Source organism: Falco cherrug, chromosome Z (assembly GCF_023634085.1).
Source record: "Falco cherrug isolate bFalChe1 chromosome Z, bFalChe1.pri, whole genome shotgun sequence".
Taxonomy (NCBI): domain Eukaryota; kingdom Metazoa; phylum Chordata; class Aves; order Falconiformes; family Falconidae; genus Falco; species Falco cherrug.
In genome coordinates, this window is record NC_073720.1 from 12,276,832 (window position 1) to 12,297,983 (window position 21,152).

Consider the following 21,152-nt stretch of genomic DNA (forward strand, 5'->3'; position numbering starts at 1 on the left):
CTGGACTGCATGATGATGCTGGGACAAGGGAGCAAAGCCAGCCGCTTCACTGATGAAGGCTGCCAGGAGCACACTGACGCTTAAGCACACCGACACTTTAACACACCTCCATGGGGAGCAATGCAAGCTCTGGCATGGTGTGTTTTCAAAGCAGCCAAGGGAACAGAGTGTTTTACTCCTCTGCAAACACCCAGCAGGATGCTGAGGCACTACTTGCACTGCCAGCACCCCAGCCAGCGGGCCCTGCATAGCAGGTAGGGTTACATGGGCTCTTTGTTCAGGAATTAACTCCCCCCTGGCAAACACACTGCCCATACGTGCCTGCTCACTAGGATTTCCTATCAAAGCAACATTTCCCCCTTCTCTTTAACTACAAAAATAATGTAGGTTACAGCAGAGGCTGCCCCCTCCAGCAACCTGTGCTCCACCCTGGAGTCATTTTATATTACTCTCCCCAGTGTCCTAAACTAGGGCTGCAGAGATTGTTCCAAAGGTGGCTTTCATTTTATGCTAGAATAGCCTCCATTAATGCAATATGCCGCGCTCTGTACCTTATGATATTCAAAGTGCAAGCCCAGATCTTGTTTGCTTTTTAAACATCACCAGCCATCCTGCATTTTATCTGTGCATACTTCCCAGCGTGTATCAGAACGTGCCATCCGCTCACCACTTATTAATGTTTCAAGAGTCTTCCTTAAAACATACATGAGATTTAGGGAGGATTTTGTTCCAGGAGTCTTCTGACCACTCTGTGCAGTCAGAGAGAGTAGTTTTATTTCATGGACTGGATTTTATATACATAAATACTCTGTATCTGTTTCCAAATCTTTTCTTTCTAAAACTATTAGGAAAACCTGTGCCAAAATGTGCTAGTTTCTCTTTAAGGAGGAAACCTAATTTAGATTTCTTGATCCAGATCATCTTAACACCCTGGCTCAATTTTGCTTGCTAAAGCAATCTACAGGCTCCAGCTAATATAAATTTAACCTGCAAAGCTTCTTGCTTGGCCTGGATGGGTCTAGCATGTCTTTGTTACAGGCTCCACACTGTATATCAGTAGCATCTGGTACTGATTGCAGATCTCGGGCATCGTGTTTATGGGTTCCATGGGCAGCATCTTTCTTGGATTTCTGATCCATTTTGGATTTCTCCACACTGTATATCAGTAGCATCTGGTACTGATTGCAGATCTCGGGCATCGTGTTTATGGGTTCCATGGGCAGCATCTTTCTTGGATTTCTGATCCATTTTGGATTTTTCACTAGGACATCCCTGTATCTTGTCGGATAGAAGATTCACAACTGGTCCTTAGCTTCATGTTAATGTTTTTGAGCTATGATGTTCTCTTATGGACCAATCTGTGGCAGCTGACCGTACTTGAGAACACATCCTGCAGGTCCCCAGGAGTCACCTCTTCAGTTAATTCAGTTACCCTGGCATAACACTTACACATATGGAAATCAGGAACCTCTCCTCTGTCCCCTAATATTTGGGATTCAGCTCCTTCCCCCTCAATGGTTATGTAAAATGTCTGGGGAAAAAAGTGAAGTAATTTTATATAGGGTGAAAAATAATTTGCCTTTTGATTGTACCCAAAGAGAAGGGGTGTTATGAACAAAAAATGATCTTCTGTGGTTTCAGGTCCCAAGCCTCCCTCCCAAGTCAGGAGCAGATTTTGACATCAATTGAAAGAAAAGAGAAGAAAAAAAGAAAAAGAAAGAAGAAAACAAAATCAGGCCTCAGTAGCTACACAGGAACATTTTGATCAATTGGCACAATCTAAAGGTTAAAATTTCCAATATACAGCTGACCTGGGGTAAAATAAGAGCAGCGGTAAGTTTAAAATTTAAATATTCAATCAAGCTATTTCTCCAGGACACAATTTTCAGGTTACTTTGATGAATGCTGCCAAAAGAGCAGGTGGCAAAATGTGACCAAGACGAAAGCCCTCAGCCTCACCTCACACTCACTTTTTTTAATCCCATTCCCTGCATGAAGTTAGCCTTCAGAAGGGGAGCATGGGCAACTCCAGAAACAGAAGTCCCTGGACAACATGAACGGCAGCACAAACCTCCTCCCTGTGTCCATGTCTGAAACTGCCACACCGGCCCTGCACATCTCCCATGGGCTCCCTGACAGCCAAACTGGGGACCATGCAACAAGGGGGATGTGTCTGAAGTGAGCATGAGAGAGGGTTATGTTTGGGGGCTGGGGCTGGGGCATGCTCACAGCATTACCAGGCTGCTGGCAGTACACAGCCAGGCAGCCATGAGATCAATTATATGGTTATTTTTAATCCTATTTTTCTCTTTCTCACATGCTCGTCTTGATAGTGGTTCCTTCTCAGCTCAGTTGCTTCCCAAGGAGCCTGTTTATACTTGCAAGGAAGTTCTCACCAAGTAAGAATTACATTGAACAGGAAACCATTTCATCACATTTTCCCCAATAAAGCCCCAAAGTGGCTCCTTTTTCCTCTGTAAACACACATCCCACATCCAGAGCTGTCCTGCTAGACTTTTGCACTGTTTCAGCTCTAAAAGATAACCCGGTGAGGGTGTAGTATGCAAAGTTTTAGAAACCAGAGCAATTGCCAGCAGATGCCAGAAATCTGGCAGCTCCAGCAGGCTTGGCTTTGGACCTTCTCACTTCACAACAAACCTCAAATACCGTATCTGGAAATCAAACTTCAGCTGTGTGTTGGCTGGAGCACCGTGACAAAAACAAGGTTGTTGGTCGGTTGGTTGTTCTTTTTCTCAAAGCCTGCACTAGAAAAGGACAGTGTTTTGGCTTCAAGGCCTCGGAAAAACAGAATTCAGGTTTTCCGTTCTGTCATTATCCTAGCAAAACCCTACAGATAAGTAAGCCTCATTTGTTTACACTGACGCCTCTTGGAGGCACTTGGGAAGACTTGGATAATGGCTAAATTCAAAACCAGGCAGGTATCTCATAAGCTAGGGTTTATTTGTATTGCTCAATTGCACTTCTGCAGAAACAGGTATTTCAAAGAACTTTAGCCCTTATGGAGCTGCTCTGACTTTACAACCCTCCAACAGACAGGTACCTGGAAAGAAACACTCCACAGTAAAACCAGCATTTAATAAAGTGCCTTCCCCCCGGAGAGCTCAGGCACCTGAGGAAAGCAAGCTGCTGTCATCACCTCCCTGTCACAGGTGCTGTGACTTGTTCGCAGCAGGGGGAAAAGGCTTGACCAGGACCCAAACACTTCTTAAGTCCACACGTGCTATCCATTAGGCTGTAAGACCCTGACAGGAGTTAGATATATAGCTCCGAGTCATATACAGTTTATGCAAACATAACTTACAAGTAAATGATTTAAAATAGAAGCACGCAGAAGAGAAATGGAAGGTAAAGCAGGCAACCAGCACGGGCTCCCTGCAGAAAGCAACGTAAACTACAAGCAAGTAAAAAATGCCACTAATATGTGAAGAAGGCAAAACTTTACACAGAGTTTAAATTAGTTATTTATAATGGGTTCATGCTGGATTTCCACACCAGCATCTGACTTGGTGTATAGAAAGGTATATTTTTTAATCTAAAGGAGATCTCGACTTGGCTTCACCAAGTCATGCATGATTCCTCTAATGTAGTACATGGCCAGTGGTTCCCAAGCGCACTGCTGTGCATGTTGAAGATTATACAGGAAGGGAGAATATGCCTCCTCATATTCCTTAATATTACTATTGATACTATCATTAAATGAGAGAATATCCTCGAGGCTGGGAAAACCTCAGGGAGTATGGGAGCTGATACCTGGACTCAAGATTGGTTTCCTTGGTTATTAGAGCTGGGTGAACTGTTTCAACAGATAATGATATCTAATTTAATTACATATTAGACAAAATACTTTTGAATATTATCCAGCCAGCCAGAATTAATGACTTTCTAAGTCCTTCTTCCATCCTAAATTTCTTCTACCATCTTGTCTTTTAGCTCCTTTGCTTTCAAGCTCTTCTGAAATCCACCTCTCTCATGACGGATGTTTACTTCTCTACTAACTTGCATCTTTTTTTTTTTTTTTAATGATGATGCCCCTTAAACTCATTTCCACAGTCTATTATTTGATTCTTGGGTCATCAGAGAAAGCATTTGAGTCACAAAATAATTTTAATGAAGTACTGAGATTCTGCCTTTCTCACACACTATTTAAAACACAATCCATTTAAAGGCAGAGCCCTGCAGTAAACCTTGTCAGCTTTGAATTCCATGCACCAGACATTAACTTCTGATCCATTTGGCATCCAGACGCTTTTTCTAAACTATTCTTACTTCTTTCATCACCGCATAACTGGTGAATTATTGAAATCCAATTTATTTTAACCACATAGTTCATCCTGATGAAGTTGGCCAGTTCACTAAATAATTTTCTCTCTGCTGTACATACTGCTTACTTTCCAAATGCAGGCAATGATCAAAGAACAGATCTGAGAGAGTACAATTTTGTGTGTTGCTGGGTCAGATGTAGAGTCATGTGGGGAAACATGGAGGGCAGATTTTCCCCATTTTCATGGAGGAACACGGGAAGCAATTCCACCAAAGCCCACAGTGTTATGCTGTTGTTAGAGACCTCAGGCATAGCTCTGTTTTTCTGTGCAAGAAAGCTGCACTTCAGACCAATCAACAGCAAGGAAAACAGAGAGAGTGAGCAGGAGGAAACAAAGTCATGAACCCTTGGTAGTTCCTTCAGTACCTGCAGCCACTCAAGCCCGACATTCCCAGGGCTACCCACGTACAGAGACTGCAGCTCAGGGTGAATCAACCTTGCCACACACCTACAGCCCCAAACATAGCTCCTTCCAGCCAAAGGCAAAGAATAATCCCCCGTGATTAAGCATTAAGCTGTCAGATACCTTAGAGCCAGCGAGATCCACACATGAGCCCTAAACCAAGGTGGTGATGAAGATATGGTTCAAACCTGCAGCTATTCATTAGATCCATGCAGCATAAGAAGTGAAACTAAGAATGTTTAGTTGCCACTAGTGTCTCTAAAATTTTTTTCCCAACAACTTAAAATTTACAAACTCCTTATCATACTTCTGTTACGACATGATTTAAGAGAAAGTGCTGCCTGGCCAGCAGCAGTAATTAAAAGGCAAGGCTCACCTATTTAACTTGTAAAGGCTACAGAAGAGCTGTGTCCTCAGATCTTTCTTAGAGCTCCTATTACTCAAAAATAGAGGGCAAATCCTGCTTTGCTACCTAAAGCCTGCAGACTTTGAAGCCAAAGCAACTATTGCGCTTTTCAGTCACAGGTCCTTGTTTTCAAATACAGCGCTTTTGGGAATAAGTGTTTTACTTGAATTAATTGCTTCTCCTGTTTGGGGAAAAACAAACACACACATTTATTCATTTAGAGAACTTGGCAACTGCAGACTGTCCATTACTTTTTTGGAAGAGATATTTTACAAAGAATGTTAACCCACAAATTCAGTAAACATATGTTATTTGGAAGTTAATCCAATAAGGCCATTAATGGTGATGCTCCAGAGGACTAGTCACCATCAGGAAGGGAAAGGAGATGAATTCTAAAAGGATTTCCCTAAAGCCATTTTCATGTTGGGAAGTCAAGGTCAAATTTCCCTTTTAGTAGTGTTGGTCTGGGGGAAGGGAGGAAGGTAATGACAGAGACAACAGAAAAGAAGTTTGTACCTGTATAAGCATGTTTCAAATTATACATGTTAGATTTAAGGAAAATAGAACAGCCTGTATCCATATTTGTCATTTTTTACAATACAGTGACTGAAAACAGGAGAAAAAATCCCTTAAGTTCAATTATTATACCTTTGATTCATACTAATTTTAGCAGCTGTTTATATGGACCACTAATTTGAAAATTGTGCTGTTACTAACATCCATTAAATAAGCAATACAGTTCACGAATTTGGGAATACCTACATTCTTAGGGAGGTAATCAGTAACACAAAACCCTTCTGTTTCCTAGGTCCTATGGACCACTTAGACTTGGTGTTTATATTTATCTTCCACACTGCAGTTCCAGCCACCAGCATAAAGTGAAGCAACCAGTAACTTCATCCTCAGAGGACTGGGTTATAATCTCTTGTACAATAGTTTAAATAAGGAGTAGGTCCTGAAAGCCCTTGAAGCTGCACAAGTATAAGGGAGAGTCAGGTCTTCATGAGCACTTCCCTCTCTGCATTTGCATAGCCAAATCTGCCCAAAATGCACAACAAACATATTTCTGTGCTCTTTAAAAGGATCAGCTACCACACTGAACAAGCCCAAGAAACAATTAGTTATATTATGTGTATACACATCCTAAAAAGCATGTAAAGCAACACATTTTACTGCTGTCTTAGAATTAGATAAGGCAGGCTAAATTCCCAGTTGACATAACCCAAAAATTGCTTGAAATATTTATATGACATTGCCCTCTAGAGGAAACTGAGAAAAATCTCTGTTTTACTAGAGCTTTTCTACAGATGAAAGTACGAAATGTCTTTTTCAGCAGAACAATTAGTGTGTTTGTTAGAAACCATTTTTTAGTGAGAATGTCACACTCCAGTCTGGCTCCGTTTATCGTCTGTGAGTTTTCAAGAAGGTACTGTCCAACCTCTATCCTGTTTTCCTCACCTGGGGTCTGTGTTCCAATAGATGGTACCACAAAGTTTCCTGGTTACCACATGTCTGTGTTTTTCTCTTCACTACCAGACCAAAAATAGCCCAGGCTATGAAAAATTGGCAAGCACTTAGTCATTCTTCAGTTATCACGGCACAAAGAGCAGCTGGTCAATGTGTACAAGGAGGAGGAGGAGGAGATCACTGACTTTCTTTCATCGCTAGCCTGAACCCATTCCAATGATCAAGCAACAGACTGGGAAAACACAGCCAAAATGGTTGTTCTATTAATCAGTTCTTTGTTTTGCCAAGGTAGCGGTTTGGGTTTTTTAGAAGATCAACCAGTTACCTATCATACTGTATAATAATAAAAATTAAAAAGTTATCTATAATATCTATAGTACATACTATTATGGAGAAGGGAAAAAACAGATCTTGTTGCCTTTTTAAACAATAGAAAAGTCTTAGGCATCAGCAGAAGCAATAATCTTCCCCAGCCACATTTCAACAATTCTGTTGCATTTTGAAAAAGCTTGAATCCATTTCCCATCTGCCTCTAGTTTCTCACATTCTTGTTAAAGAGCCTTCAGGCTGGCGAGGCTTCCTGAGTCTTGGATGCTCTAGAGCGAAGTTTGCTGCTATTGCCCTATCTCAGTAGGTACAAGCCTTCCTGAGCTGCCCCAAACTTCCCAGCAGTGCCTGCCAGCTTACCTCTTTACTGGTACTGGTCTGTTAAACTGTTTCCCTTTGGAGGCCCAGATGAAGCCAGTGCCAGGGCTGGGGCACAAGGCTGGCGGGGAGCGGCTGGGGGAACTGGGGGGGGTCAGCCTGGAGAGGAGGAGGCTCGGGGGCACCTTGTGGCTCCCTGCAGCTGCCTGACAGGAGGGTGTGGGCAGGGCGGTCGGTCTCTTCTCCCAGGTGACAAGTGACAGGGCAAGAGGAGATGGCCTCGGTCTGTGCCGGGGAGGTTTAGGTTGGGTATCGGGAAAAACGTTGTCACTGACAGGGTGGTGGAGCGTTGGGACAGGCTGCCTGGGAGGTGGTGGAATCACCGTCCCTGGAGGTGTTCAGAAGACTTGTAGATGCAGTGCTTAGGGATGTGGTTTAGCGATGGACCTGGCAGTGCTGGGTTAACAGATGATCTTAAAGGTCTCTTCCAACCTAAATTATTCTGTGATTCTATGATCTTGCTGAGTGTCATACATTTCATCCAGAGAAAATGGCAAGAATGATGAGTGATGTGCAGAGCTTGCAATTCCCATCTTAGCCTACATCTGGTAGAAAGGAGACAGAAAAATAAGTTTCAAGGAGCATGTGATACTGCTCGGAGCTAGAGGCAAGTGTCACATCAGATAAGAAAAGCAATGAGTTTTCTACGGGAAAAAAAGCCCGGCCCCAAAGCTATCCACCACAGCAGCTGTCTCTGGAGTTTTATACCTGCCTCTGTGGATCACACCTACATTTCTTATATTTATCCTCTCACTTATGTCCATAGATGGCAGGTTCAGGCTGACAAGCCATCTCACTGAGGCTGATGTTGAGCATGGCTTCTGCCTGTGGAACCATCTCCTGTTCATCATCTTTAAACTCTACACACCCCTGTCCTTTCCAAGCCTGGCCTGATTCCTAGTGACAGGAGATTAGTGGGTTTTAAGCTGCTGCTGCCATTAATGCTTTTAGCTCTGAGGGTCACAGCTCAGTCCTAGTGTATCTTCCAGGACAGCAACCATCACAGCCAAAGGTATGTCAGGATGCAAGAAAATAGGATCATCACCTTCTTGCAGAGCAGCCCTGAAACTCTTCTGAGAATGGGAGCACTGCTTGCTTAGCCCAATGCTACAAGAAAAAACATTTCAATGAAGACTGGAGAAGCTGTGCCTTTCCAGGACTCATGGCACACCAGTCGGTACAGGTGAGAAAGGACAACCTGCCATGTATCTTGCTGCAACCCAGTAACATGGTTCCAGTCAGTTCCTCGGGCTGCAGCAGCTCGGTGCTCCTGTCTCATGGAAATCAGTCTTTAGCCCACAGCCTGCTTTGTTCAAAACTTTGGACTCCCAGAATATGAAGTGAAATTCACTTTTACAGATTAGAAGAGACACTGTGAATGACTGCACATTGCAAATTCGTGTGTAAGGGCACAAGCATTACAGAAAGAGCAAGAATAATGGGCACAAAATGTTCCTTGCTCATGTTTTTTAACATCTATATTTTTAATTATTGATAGCTAAAACACTGTTCTGTGCTAACATATGCACTGCTGGAGACGCTGTGAAAATAACTGCTGCTGTGGCTGAAGGCCTCACCTGCTCCTTGGCTGGGTGGTGGAAAAAAGTGACCTTATTTTGTGCATTCCAGCAGTTTGCCAATTAGTTAAGTTCTGCTGCATCCTGACTGTGCTTCCAAATGACCTGAGAGCATGGGATGCTTGCTGTGTGCAAGGCTGAAAATGCCACTCAGGATGGAAAAGGGCTCTTTGCTGGCACTTTGGCATCAGGGATAAGTGATGAGGCACAAGACTGATTCACCAAACCAGGCTGTTCCCACAGTAGATGACTGGGGAGGGAAGAGCTCCCTCTCAAACAGTGAGCTTGTTCTCTTGTAATTACAGCACAGCCGGAACAGCAGATTAAATGGAGATGGACAGCCATACATTTGGCAACAAAGTACAGCCTTCTAAGCAGAGCTTTCACAGCTCAGTGGAACAAAGCAAAAGCACACACAAAAATCCAGGACTACCCACTCCATAACCTCTGAAGTTTCTACACCTCCCAAGGCAACATCAAGAGACCCTATCCCATTCTTTTCAAGCCTGATGCAATCTCTCTGAAAAGAAAGCATGCAGAGCTGGAGCTGAGGAGCATTTGCTGCAGATGACCCTGGGGATGTTGCCTAATTATACATGTAGGCTCTCTGGGGATCCTGCTTTCTACCGAGAGAGCCCAGCTCTGTTCTGTGGCAAAAGATTGTAGAAAGCAATGACAAGCATATTGGTCCCAAAATTTGGGGACAAACATGCAAACACATACAGGACATGAGCAATTTATATTAGTGGGAGTCTTCCCATCATCTTTTATGGGGTTTAGACAAAACTGAGCCAGGTGAGAAGATAAATCAGATGTAAAATTGAGGAGAATGAGGGGTTTGGAAAGCCTGTTGAGGAGGCAGTTGTATAGGTGGGATGCTGCAAATATCCATCGCTACAAGCAAACAGGTTTTGCCTCCACAGAAGCTGGGCTCGGTGTGGGTAGGCTGAGAGGGAAGGCAGGAACCAGAGAGTGCGGAGAGGAAACAGAGCAAACCCATGCTCAGACTAATAAAGCAAACAGGACAAACAAGCTAAATCATCTCTGCTGAGTTCTGAGGATTAGTGACCTTCTGCTTAAGTCTTTGGCTCTTGAGAGAGGATTTGAGATAAAGCTCATTTCTTCAGAGCAATTTATTTCTCAACATGTGTGGCTAAGTCTGCTCATACCTTTCCTGAAGACATAAAGCAAGGGAAGAAAAACATCTCCCTCTTAGTTTCTTAGTCCTGTTATATTTTAAGGGGGGAATTTCTTAGTTTCTTAGTCCTGATACATTTTAAGGGGGGAATTAATATCCACTATCAGCATAAAATACAGCAGCTGTGCTTCAGAGGAGGCTCCATGCTCCAGCGTACAAGATTTTAGGAGCACAGTGAGATTTACACTGTGCCTGAGAAATGTTAGACATCCATAGACTTCCTCTCATTTTGCACAGGTTGAGCACACATTCACTGTCTCCCCTCACAGAGCAGCTCAACTGGAGGAGAAAACCCTCCACGAAAATCCCTACATGCTGCTTATTTTCCATCCTTGGACTCACGCACCAGGCAGCTTGGAGGGCATGTCAGCATACGCTTCCCATCCGTGCCCGTGATAACAAGCCCCAGGTCTCAGCCTCTGTGCCCTGACCCATCACTTAGCAGCATGAAGATTGGTAATATGATATAAAAAAGGAAACTAATTCAGCTCCACAATAGGTTGGGGGTATGTTTTTGGTCAGTTATGAGAAATCTGTTCCCTGAGATTGTATCTGGAGCCTGCAGTCTCTAGGACCACTGTGTTTGTTTTTCTCTGTGTAGTCAGTGCTGTTAATATTTTAACAAGGAGCTCCCACAGAAATGTTTGCCCCTTGGCCAAGGGCAAAGGGCCAGGATACATTTCCATTTGTTTTCCTCTTAAAACAAAAATATTTTCTTATGAACATAACCAAAAGAAGGCCCTACTAACACCAGGCAAAGCAGCTGCTTATACTGAGCAGCACTTTGTGTTGGCAGCACTTTTGCTTTAGGAAGGAGGTGAGGAAATACAGTAAACTGAAGCAATCAACCCATGTAACCTAAGATGCCTGGGAGGTGGGGGTGTAGCACGACGAAGCTCTTTGCAATGACCTGGGATAGTTTTCTTGGGGTGATTTTTCCCTAAGAAAAAAAGATATATAAAGGAGATTGCTCTGCCAAGTGGAAAATAAATCCACAATGACATCCAGAGAAACGCAAGCCCATCACAGGCACAGAAACCTGAAAACCTCCCCTTCCACCATAACACAAGCATTCATATACCCTAACACCAGACTCTAATAAGGAATGGATTTGTTACTAAAAAAACCAAGAGCCTCAGCTGATGAGCAGAGGGAGCACAGCCCTTGCTCCCTGTTCCCACCACATGCCAACCTCACACACCAGCTGGAGCACCTGGAAGCATTTTAAACACACTGCTGAGTAACACAATGCTACAGAATCCTGCAGATGCTCCACAGACAATGGTGGACACCAGCATGGAGACAAAGTGGCCACGGCAAGGCCAGCCAGCCTCCTGCAGTGGCAGCATCTCACCACAGCATGGCAGGAAGCAGTGCCCCATGGAAAATGCAAAACTGGAGCCTTGTGCTCAGAAATCAGAGGGATCACGTTTGGGGAGGGGATCTTCCCAACAAGAAAATCTTCCTATTGCAGGGACAAAGCAGTTTATGATAAAATATCAGTCGGTTCAGCCTTCTCGGGTAGAATGAGCTCAATAAAACGTGCCTTGAAAGGTGTGGTCTTCTGAAACATCCGTTTTCAAACCACACTGTCAGATTTTTGGGCAACTCTACTCAGATGCAGCAAAGGTCCCCGTTCTCTGTTCCCATCCTCGCAGCAGATGTGCCACTCTGCATGTCCTTGCATACAGGGCTCCCAGCTAGGGGGCAAAGAAGAAGAGCACTCTCCTGAAGACCACCATGCAGAGCAGAATTTGGCTCTGAATACAGCCAGCAACTACATGTTGGCTTTCCAGCGCCAGTGATGACTGTTTGACACAGAACCTCATGATTTCATCCAGCTGAGCCCAGGACTGTTATTGACTGCTGCAGGCAAGCAGCACAAAGTGCTTTGCACATTTTGAGACCTGTAATTTGGTTAGACGTTCAGTATTGTGCTCTGTAATCAGCTACTAGCGCTTACAGAGAAGCAGGACTGTGTTTGCAATGTCCATATATCACACATATAGGTATGGTTATACTATATATATATATACACACATATATATATATACTAGTATATAACTACTAGTAGCATTGGCTTGCTGGGAGGACCAGGATGTTACCTGCATAATGCCTAGCTATCCCGGAGCACAGAGATGTGATGTGCAGCAGCAGGAACCACTCAGGAAAGACCTTGGCTCTGCTGGAAACCCCCAACTTCAGGTAAGGTCAAAGCTTCGCTTTCAGTAGTGGCACATGAAGCTCACTTTCCATTGCCCATCTGATTTCTGAAGGTCTTTCTCAGCATCTTTGAAAATAAACCGATTTCCCTGGTATTTGGCATGCTGTATCTTGTGTGGAGGAATCCTAGCATCTCCCCCCGGACAGTGGCTGAAGAGGAGAGACTAAGAAAACGCTGTGCAGAGGTATGGCTGTCAAAACACTTCTCTGTTCATTTTTTGGAAGTGACTCCAGGTTGTGGGTTAAAAAACACACTGTTTTTTTCAGTTCTCTAACTGTATTCCCACACGTGGCAATGTTTGGTCATTTTTGGCAATGAGGAACATGATGGTTTGGAGCAGTGGTTGGGTTTCCTCAATGACAAAATTGTAATACTATCTCATGTTTATACCACACTGTCATCACTTGTAATGTATCTTACTTGACTTTCTTCAAAAACAGTTCAAATTTGGAAATATGTTCAGCATGGATTTTAAAGACTAGATGTATATGGTAGCTGTGTCCAAGCACTGCAGCTATGCTTGATGAAATTCGTAATCAAATATTTGAAACTGAATTACATTCATGACAAAATAATTATTTTGCAATGCTCCCCATGACTTGCTTAATGAAGCCCTGTTCAGTCATGCTCAAGAAATGAAAGATTCATCTGTCATCTGCAGGAATACCAACAGCATCCCTCCAGTAAATGAGTAATAGCCCAAAATGAGAGGAGGAGTTCCAAAATACATAGGAAGTTGTTGTCTCGGGGAGCATAACCCATGTGTTTTGGAGATACAGTTGTATAGACAGAAGATAAATAAACATGCAGAGTTTTGACTAACCTTTATTCAGTACACCAATACAGCTCATTTCCCTGCCATTGTGTTTGATAGACACACGCAATTTGCTAACTCTGAAGGGAGTAATAACTTTCCATCAGTCACTAACATCACCAAAAATGCCACCACCTACATCATTCCTCTTTAGTGTAGTAATACCTTGTTAAACAAAGAACTTTGATGATTATAATACTGCATAAAGTTTAAATAAAAATAAAAATAAAAAAGAAAAAGAAACATGCTCAGCAATAATCAACCTGTTTCTCCTGTTTACATGGCACTCGTGGAATTTAAATAAATAACACTTCTTTAAGAAAGTCAGATTCAGCTTTCCTAGCAAGGAGACACAGGTGAGTGATACCCACAGCCAGCTCCTTCAAGAAGTGTCGTGCTGCTCTTCTGCACTGTGTCTGACCCATCATGACTCCATGACCTGAGGACATATAGGCACTGGACCTACACCAGGCAGGTGACAAAACAGGACAATCTGTCCAGGGCTGCCCAATCTGTTATGGCTCCAGCCATCTGCCCCTGTGTCCTCTAGAGGCTGACCACATCCGTAGGACACCCAGCAGAAGGGCTCCATGCCCATACCTCTCCTACCCATTATCCAGTGCATTGGCTTAGCCCCTTGGAACAGGGAGGGTTTGCATGGTGGGACGGAGCTGGAGGTGGTGCCATGGAGCCCAGGGTACATGAGCACACTTCTGCCAATTCTGCTGCAGAGGTGGTAACCCCCAGGAAAGTGGCAGAGGCATGAGACACTCATGCCAACTTCCCCACTGTTACAGAAATAGATCAGGAGATCTCCTAAAATGCAGGTGTGGACAGCACACTCACAGGCAAGGTGGGGCTGCCTTGGCACACTTGGCAGGTGAGGAATAAACTTGCAAGCAGTGACTTTGCTTGCCCAATCTAGCCTGGTGCTACAGGAGCTAATGCAGTATTTTCATTTCACTGACCATGTGCAGGTACACTAAGTACCTCACACCGCAAATCACAGCACTCACACCCATCTGTATCAACCTGGAATGGTTTTTCACCCAGCCAGAGAATACTTGGGCAGACAGAAATTGAGCCAGGACTACTATCCAGTGTGCTGTCCTGCCCCAACACCTTGAAGAGCCAAGGGGAAAGGGCTCTGCCACTGCTACCATAGCAGCAATATGGAAATACTCCAGGAATTTTTGAAACAGTCTTCCCAGAAGACAAGCTGACATTGCCTTTCAGCCTACTATAAACCTAGACAGAATTATGTCCCTTCTGAGCACCCCAATGGAGAAACCTATTGAAGGACTCTCAAAGCACCCTGGAGCAGACCAGATGAACATGGGGTTGGAGCTACCAGCCACCTCCCTGAGAGGCAAAACCAAGTGCTCCAAACTGAAAGCATCCTCAAGGTCCCAAACTATCATCCATCAACATCACCTCTGTCATCACGTAGAACGTTAGGCAAGGATGTTTTGGATGCTGAAAATAGATCAGGTTTTGACTAAGAGATGTCCTAAATTTTGGCCTAAATTGGATGCAGAATATTCTAAAACAGGATCTTATGAACAACACTGGCCCCACACCACCAAAACTCTGCCTTCGTAATGGCCAAAAAAAAATCTCAACTAAGGAAAATGGAGTACTTGTTTCTCATTAGCAGCAGTTACAGCTCACTGGTCTAATATCAGAGCTTTCCAAAAGGAAGAAGCCCAAAATGAAGTCTTCGAAGATAGGATAAAAAGAGCAGATATCCAAACGTTTTGGACTCTGTTGGTTATTATCTTTCATCTTTTCATTAATAATAAGGTAATATTATTGCTGGCCATTGCAAGCAGTTCCCTTGGATTTTAGAAACAGTGACATCTGGCAAAGGGGAAACCAAACAAACCGCTTTTTGCCACAAAACCTCTCAAATTTGGGGGTGCCACTGACTGACACCGCCACAGTACCAATATTTATACAGTCATTGAATTACAGATTTGAAATTACAGAGGGTTGTTATCATGCCTGCAAAACCACAGCCAGGTTGCCCTGCCCAGCACCCCCAGATCAAGGAGTCAATACTTTTATTCTGCCAAGTGGCAGAATCGGGACTGTCAGTCACCCCAAACCACTGATGCATTCACTGCCTGTTGGGAGCTGAGGCCATGCAGTTTTGCAGGATTATAACTTGCAAGCATCACCCCCCGAGGCCATTGTGGCTTCACAAGCCCGACAGCTAAATCAGTAGATAAATAACCAGTAATTCTTCCCATCAATGCTATATTCTCACTGGGTGAATCTGTAAAGATTCAATTCTTCTTTGTTTGGTTTTCTTTTTTCAGGATACAGCTTATTTCTGTTAAAACTTGTTATTTCCCCGTTGCAAATCTCACTTGCTGGAGCACTTTCTCAGCTGGTCTAAAATGGCTTATTACTCCCAATGCTCATAAAACATGCTGGATTACCCAGATCAACAGAATTTCCTTTTAAAGAAGAGTGACTTCACTAGCGTTTTGCTTCCAAAACAGTCCCTCCCCAGGATGAACCCCGCTTTGGCAACAGGGGGAGGATTTCATGCCCTCGGGTATGTTGCAACTCCAGATATGAATGGACATTTGCTTCCTCATCTTTAGCAGAGGATGGCTTTGCAAAGGGAAACGTGAACAACTCTGCTGGCCCACAAAGAGCAAAGCTGGGCCACTGACTGATTTTACAGCATGCAGCAGCTGAAATAAAAAAGCAAGAATCATCTGTATCATTGCAAGAACCCTCATTTGAGATTTGATCTCTTAAAGGTTTCAAGTTTTCTGGGACAGGAGACAGAAAAAGAGCAAACACAACAAAATCAAAGGGAATTTATTAAAATTAAGTTTTTCCAGTCTGGAAAACTTTGAAAAAGTCTCAGACAACAAAAACTTCCCTCAACTCAAATGACTCAACAAAAAGAAGATGGGGGAAAAAACCTTTCAGTGTTGCTCATTCTGTGTTCATTTTTACTTAAGAAAACAGTTTTATCTAAACCCAGGAAGACTCCTGTTTTAGTGGAGACCCTCTGATGCTTATAACGTACTGTCCGTCAACACAACAACCCCTCAAAACTTTCCAGTGGATGTGCAAGTAGCAGACTGAGGTTTTTTTGGTTTTTTATCCCACGTATTTTATGCAGACCTTAAGAAAAAAACCAGAGGTCTGTCAGGGACTGGAAATCAGAGGCCAAAACCTCTGCTCTCAGACGTAAACCAGTGCCACCTATGACCCGTGCCACATGCCACAAGAGGCAGCTGCTAGCCGCTGCTCTTCCACCCTTACCTTGCACCAGTCACGTCCACGCCAACCATCAACTGGCCGTTCAGAGAAAGGATCTCATCCTTCAGGCGCACTCTCCCGCACTTTCCGGCTGGGCTGTTTTTCTTCAAGTCCGTCACCCAGATGCACCCAACGTCGAGCACTGGCCCCTTAGGCCCCTTCCTCTTCTTCCCTCCCCGACGCTTCTCCCCATAGTCCCCCAGAGCAGGGATGTTCCCAAAGCTCAACCCAAGAACCTCAGTTTTCCGCATCTCCTGGGCCAGGTACACGGTGCAGATCTCTGTATCTGACGTCCCACAGCTCCCTGGCTGCAGTTTGCTCTCGTCCACAGAGAAGTTGAGCTGGATGTATTCGCTCAGCTTCTGGACAGCCGAGCGGCAGAGCTGCTGCTCGGCCCCCTCAGCCCCCTCCCGACGGCTGTTCTGCAGCCACTGGCACAGGAGGGGGAGGAAGACCCCGGCGTTGTCCTGCGTGATAGGCATCGCTGTCCCTGTGCATCCCCTCACAGCAGCAGCCCTGGCCCCAGACGGCTCCCTGGACCTTGGCTCCACCACCTGCCACAGCCCCCCGCAGCCCCTGGGGCCACACTGGAGTGGGGCTGTGGACCCAAAGCAAGCCCCATCTAATCTCACGGGGACGTTTTTGGGGATCCAACTGACCACAAGCACAGTCGAGGCAGGCTGTATGGTGCAAAGACGCTGCAGCTGGCCTCACGGAGAGGCTGGCGGATGAAGCAGTGGGGGGCGTCTGTGCCTGTCCGGGTAGACGCTGTCGGGACTCCTGCTCCGCCGCAAACAGTGTCTCCTTCCCCCCGCAGTCACCACGCCGTCCGGTCCTGTAAGGGGGAAACGCCATGGTTAGAAGTGCCACAAGCACTGCAGGGGTCCCGCAGCCCCAGCCCAGCACCGCGCCCGGGGCAGGAGCCCACGGCCGCAGCCGGGCTCCTCCTGCGATTTACCGCTTGAGGGCACCAGCTGCTCTCCTCGGCGAGGGAGCGGACAGGTCACCGTTAGCCTCTGACCTCCGCGGTGAAACCGGGAGCTGGGGAGCCCTGGGGATGCTCCTGCCACAGCTCCAGTCCTGACACCGAAGCAAAAGACACTCCGACCACACCCACTCCAAGGGCCACCGAAGGGGCACGGCATGTCACCGGGGTCACGGGTGACCGAGGCGGGTTGATGTTGCTCTGCCCTACTCCATGCCGGTGTTTTTGGGCTGAGCTAGGCTTAACCCGGCCACTTCTCTGATTTAGCTCCCCACCAAGCTGCAGGAGGGACGGGCAGGCAGTGGGATCCCTCCTCTGCCTGGCAGGACTAACCCTACCCGCAGGTAAAGCATCTCGGGGGGTGGCTGCCCAGCTTCCTGGGACAAAAGCCGAGCAGGTGAATTCCCCAGTTTCTTGCAATTCAGAGAGGCAGGCACACAGGCAGCCAAGAGGCAGTGAGAGCTGGGGGTTAGCAAGCAAGAGGGCAAGAAAGGATTTTTTCCTAGGATCATTAGGATCTATGAAAAAAGGAAAATCCCCGATGTGAGTCAAGTGTGGTTGACCAGTCCCTTTCTGAGAGCTATTTTCTAACAGCCCACGCTGCTCAGTGAGCTGTGCACCGGGAAGGTAGAAGATGGCAACAGCTTCGAGCTTGCAGCTTGAACGTCTGCTCCTGCAGACATGGATGCAAGTGTTGGGTTAGGCAGAAGAGCCTGTAGCAAGAGCCCGTGACCCCAAGAGCTAAGTATGAGGGGAGACTCTTGCAAAATGCTGCCCAAAAGGTGGATCCAAAGTGTTCTGACACCCCCCTGGCTGCATGACACTACCTACCTGGACAGGAGTGAGCCCAAGGAAGCTCAGGTAGGGACAGGGAAAACTCATCAGGGCCATACGTGATGCTCCTAGGAGGACCTCAGCATTTTCACTAACAGGATGATGTTACACCAGCAGCTCAACAGGCGTGGACATCAGCTCAGGAAAGGAGGAATTGGCCCATTGCTTAGTGAGAGGGACTCCTGAGTTAGGCTCAGAGTAGGAGGTGTAGGGGACAAAACCAGAGGAAAGAATAAAGACAGAATCAGCCTGGGCACAGATCTAAAAAGAAGGGGTGATAATACAGTCACAGATTGACCAGGAAATAGGGTTAAATTATCTGAATATCTTAGATATCTAATGCAACACCGGTGAATACATTGCTTTTAACACAGAACTTAGGTCTTACTTAAGACCTCAGATTTAATTTAAGACAAAAGCGACGATTTAACTGACTTACTACAACTGGAACTTGTTGTAGTAAGACACAGATCTGGAATACTGATATAAAGATGCATAGCTTATATATGGACCAGCAGAGAAAAAGTAGAGGCAGCATCTCTTGGTATACCAAGCATAAGGTATATACTTGCTCTGAGCTCCAGAACACAGAGGGAGGAATAACTGCTGAATTCTCTGGATAACAATAAAATTGGGAGGGGTGGGGGGGTGGGGGGAATATGGGAGAAGGCATAATGAACTCCAAACAAAGAAGATTAAATGGATCAGGCTACCTGATAATAACTGACTCAATGGTAATGGGCGAGTACAAACATAGGTATCTGCTAGAAAAAGAAAGCAGCAGGATACAGATTCCTGGTGCTTTTGGAGCAATATTCTCACATAACTGACAGGTCAAGTCATAGGTAAGGAAATGCCTCCAGAGAGGGCTAAGAAGGTGGAAGGAAACTCATGTAAGAGTGCCTGTGAAATGATGAAATCTGCCATATGCAAGGGACTGGGAACAGCAAAACAGAAATGTCTGGCTTCAGTACATTTAAAAAAGAAAAGAAAAACCTGCTAGGCAAGAATTCATGCAGAAGACTTTAAAGGAAAAAGAAATCAAGGTGAGCTGTAGTTTCTCGAGGAAACAATATTCTGTGCTTAAAAGGCACAGGCACAATAAAACGTCAGTGCGGAAGAAGGATCAGAAGACTTGGCAGCATCACAAGCCTTTCGTTTACCTCAAAGACAAGAAGAAAGAAGACTAAGAGGTTACTGAGCAGGAGTTACAAATTACTGTGAACACACAGGCAGAAATATTAGAAACATCAGGCATAAAAATGAAATTAAACTTGCAGAAGATTAAAAAAAAAATTGTTACCCTTTATATGTGTATTAATACCAAGAAGTCAGTCTGGAAAAGTGTTACTCAAATAGAGAGAAAGTTATTGAAAAATTACACTGAACAGGGCAATGCGGGTTTGACTTTTGCTTTAGTCCTTGTTAAAATTGCCTGCTGCACACAGGGAATTAGTACTGTTAGTACTATAACACATTATCACTACAAAGGTATACTACCCTCTTCTTTGCCCATTCCAGGGTGAGATCAGTCCTCTGCCCAAGCCACATTTTTCCAAATCAGTAGGGTAGGAAAAATGACCTTCTAAATTCCCTACAAAACCAGCTGAAGCCATCCCATATACCTCCCTCCTGGTCAACTGAGAGCTCAGACAGGTAAGGTGCTGGAAGTCAGGACAAAGGCAAGCACAGTGCCTGTCTTCAAGAGAAGCAGTGAAAGGATGCTACATCAGTCAGCCTAGCTTCAATCCTCTAAAAAACTCTAAAACAAACACAGAAACAGTTTGCATGTATGTGGAAGATAAAAATATAAGCAGCAGCAGATACAGAAGTGACAATAAAAAAATCAAATCAAATTAATTTCTTTTCATAATGGAGAATTTGTTAGGTGTCATTTATCTGGGCTTTATTATAGCTTTTGATACCGTCTCCAACAACTTTCTCATAAATAAACTAGAGAAACACGATTAAATGAGACTACTATAAAGCCATACCCAGGGAGTAGTTATTAATGATATACTGTGAACACAGAAGGACACTGTGAGCAGAGCTCTGCTGGATCTATATAGTCTAGTTCTGCTCAGCACATTCATTAGTGACCTGGACGATGAAAGAGAGCACACTTATTAAATCTTGCAGATTACACGAAGCTGGGAGTGACTGCAGACATACTGGAGAACAGGATTAGCATCTAAAATCATCTTGGCAAAAATAAAATGAAATTGTCTAAAAATTAGGATAAAGTTCAGCAAGGACAAGTGCAGAGTGCTACAAAAGGAAAATTACATGTAGATAGAGTTGGCTAGGTGGCAAATCTTTGGGAAGAGATGCAGGGTTTGTAGTGAATCGTTTGTGTCAATGAAGTCAAGCTGTTGTGGGAAAAAAATTGTCATTGCCCCAGGATGTGCCAAGAGGGTCAAAGCCTCCCAAGTGTATGAAGTAGCCATGTAGCCTCACACAGGGCTGGGAAGGTCTCAGCAGCAAAATTGCCCAGTTGGACCCAAGTTCTGACTTGACTACAAGTCTAGAAAATGTGATTTATTGAGAAATATTCAAGAAATCAGGGCCTGCTAGTCTAAAAAGGACAAAGCCATGCAGGTGGTGTCTGAGAACACAAGCTAAAGTTCCTCATGTACTTACAAATGCCCCGCATTACCAGGAGGAAAAGAGTAGTCTATTCCCCTTGCCTGTGGTGGAGTTATGTATGTGAATAATGTTGGGGTAGGTTTAGGTTAGCAATTAGGTAACACTAACGACGATAAAGAATACCAGAGCACTGGAGGTAACTCTCAAGAGACGAGCCTCCATCACCCATGGTCTTCACACTGAATTAGACAAATACCTGCCTGGAGCAATAATTAGAGCCAATCTCTCTTGGGATGTGGAAGAGAGTAGATCTCTCCATTTTAATC

The 21,152-nt window shown here is 44.7% G+C and overlaps 1 protein-coding gene across 3 annotated transcripts in view; it reads right to left on the bottom strand.

Moving 5' to 3' along the window:
* The window catches only part of PDZD2 (PDZ domain containing 2), a 204,761-nt gene that overhangs the window by 125,337 nt on the left and 58,272 nt on the right, over positions 1-21,152 (bottom strand). For all 3 annotated transcript variants that reach the window (XM_055699127.1, XM_055699126.1, XM_055699125.1), the window contains exon 2: positions 16,425-17,256. In XM_055699127.1, coding sequence (XP_055555102.1) covers positions 16,425-16,903 — 479 coding nt within the window. In that variant the 5' untranslated portion in view covers positions 16,904-17,256. The remainder of the gene's footprint in view (positions 1-16,424; positions 17,257-21,152) is intronic.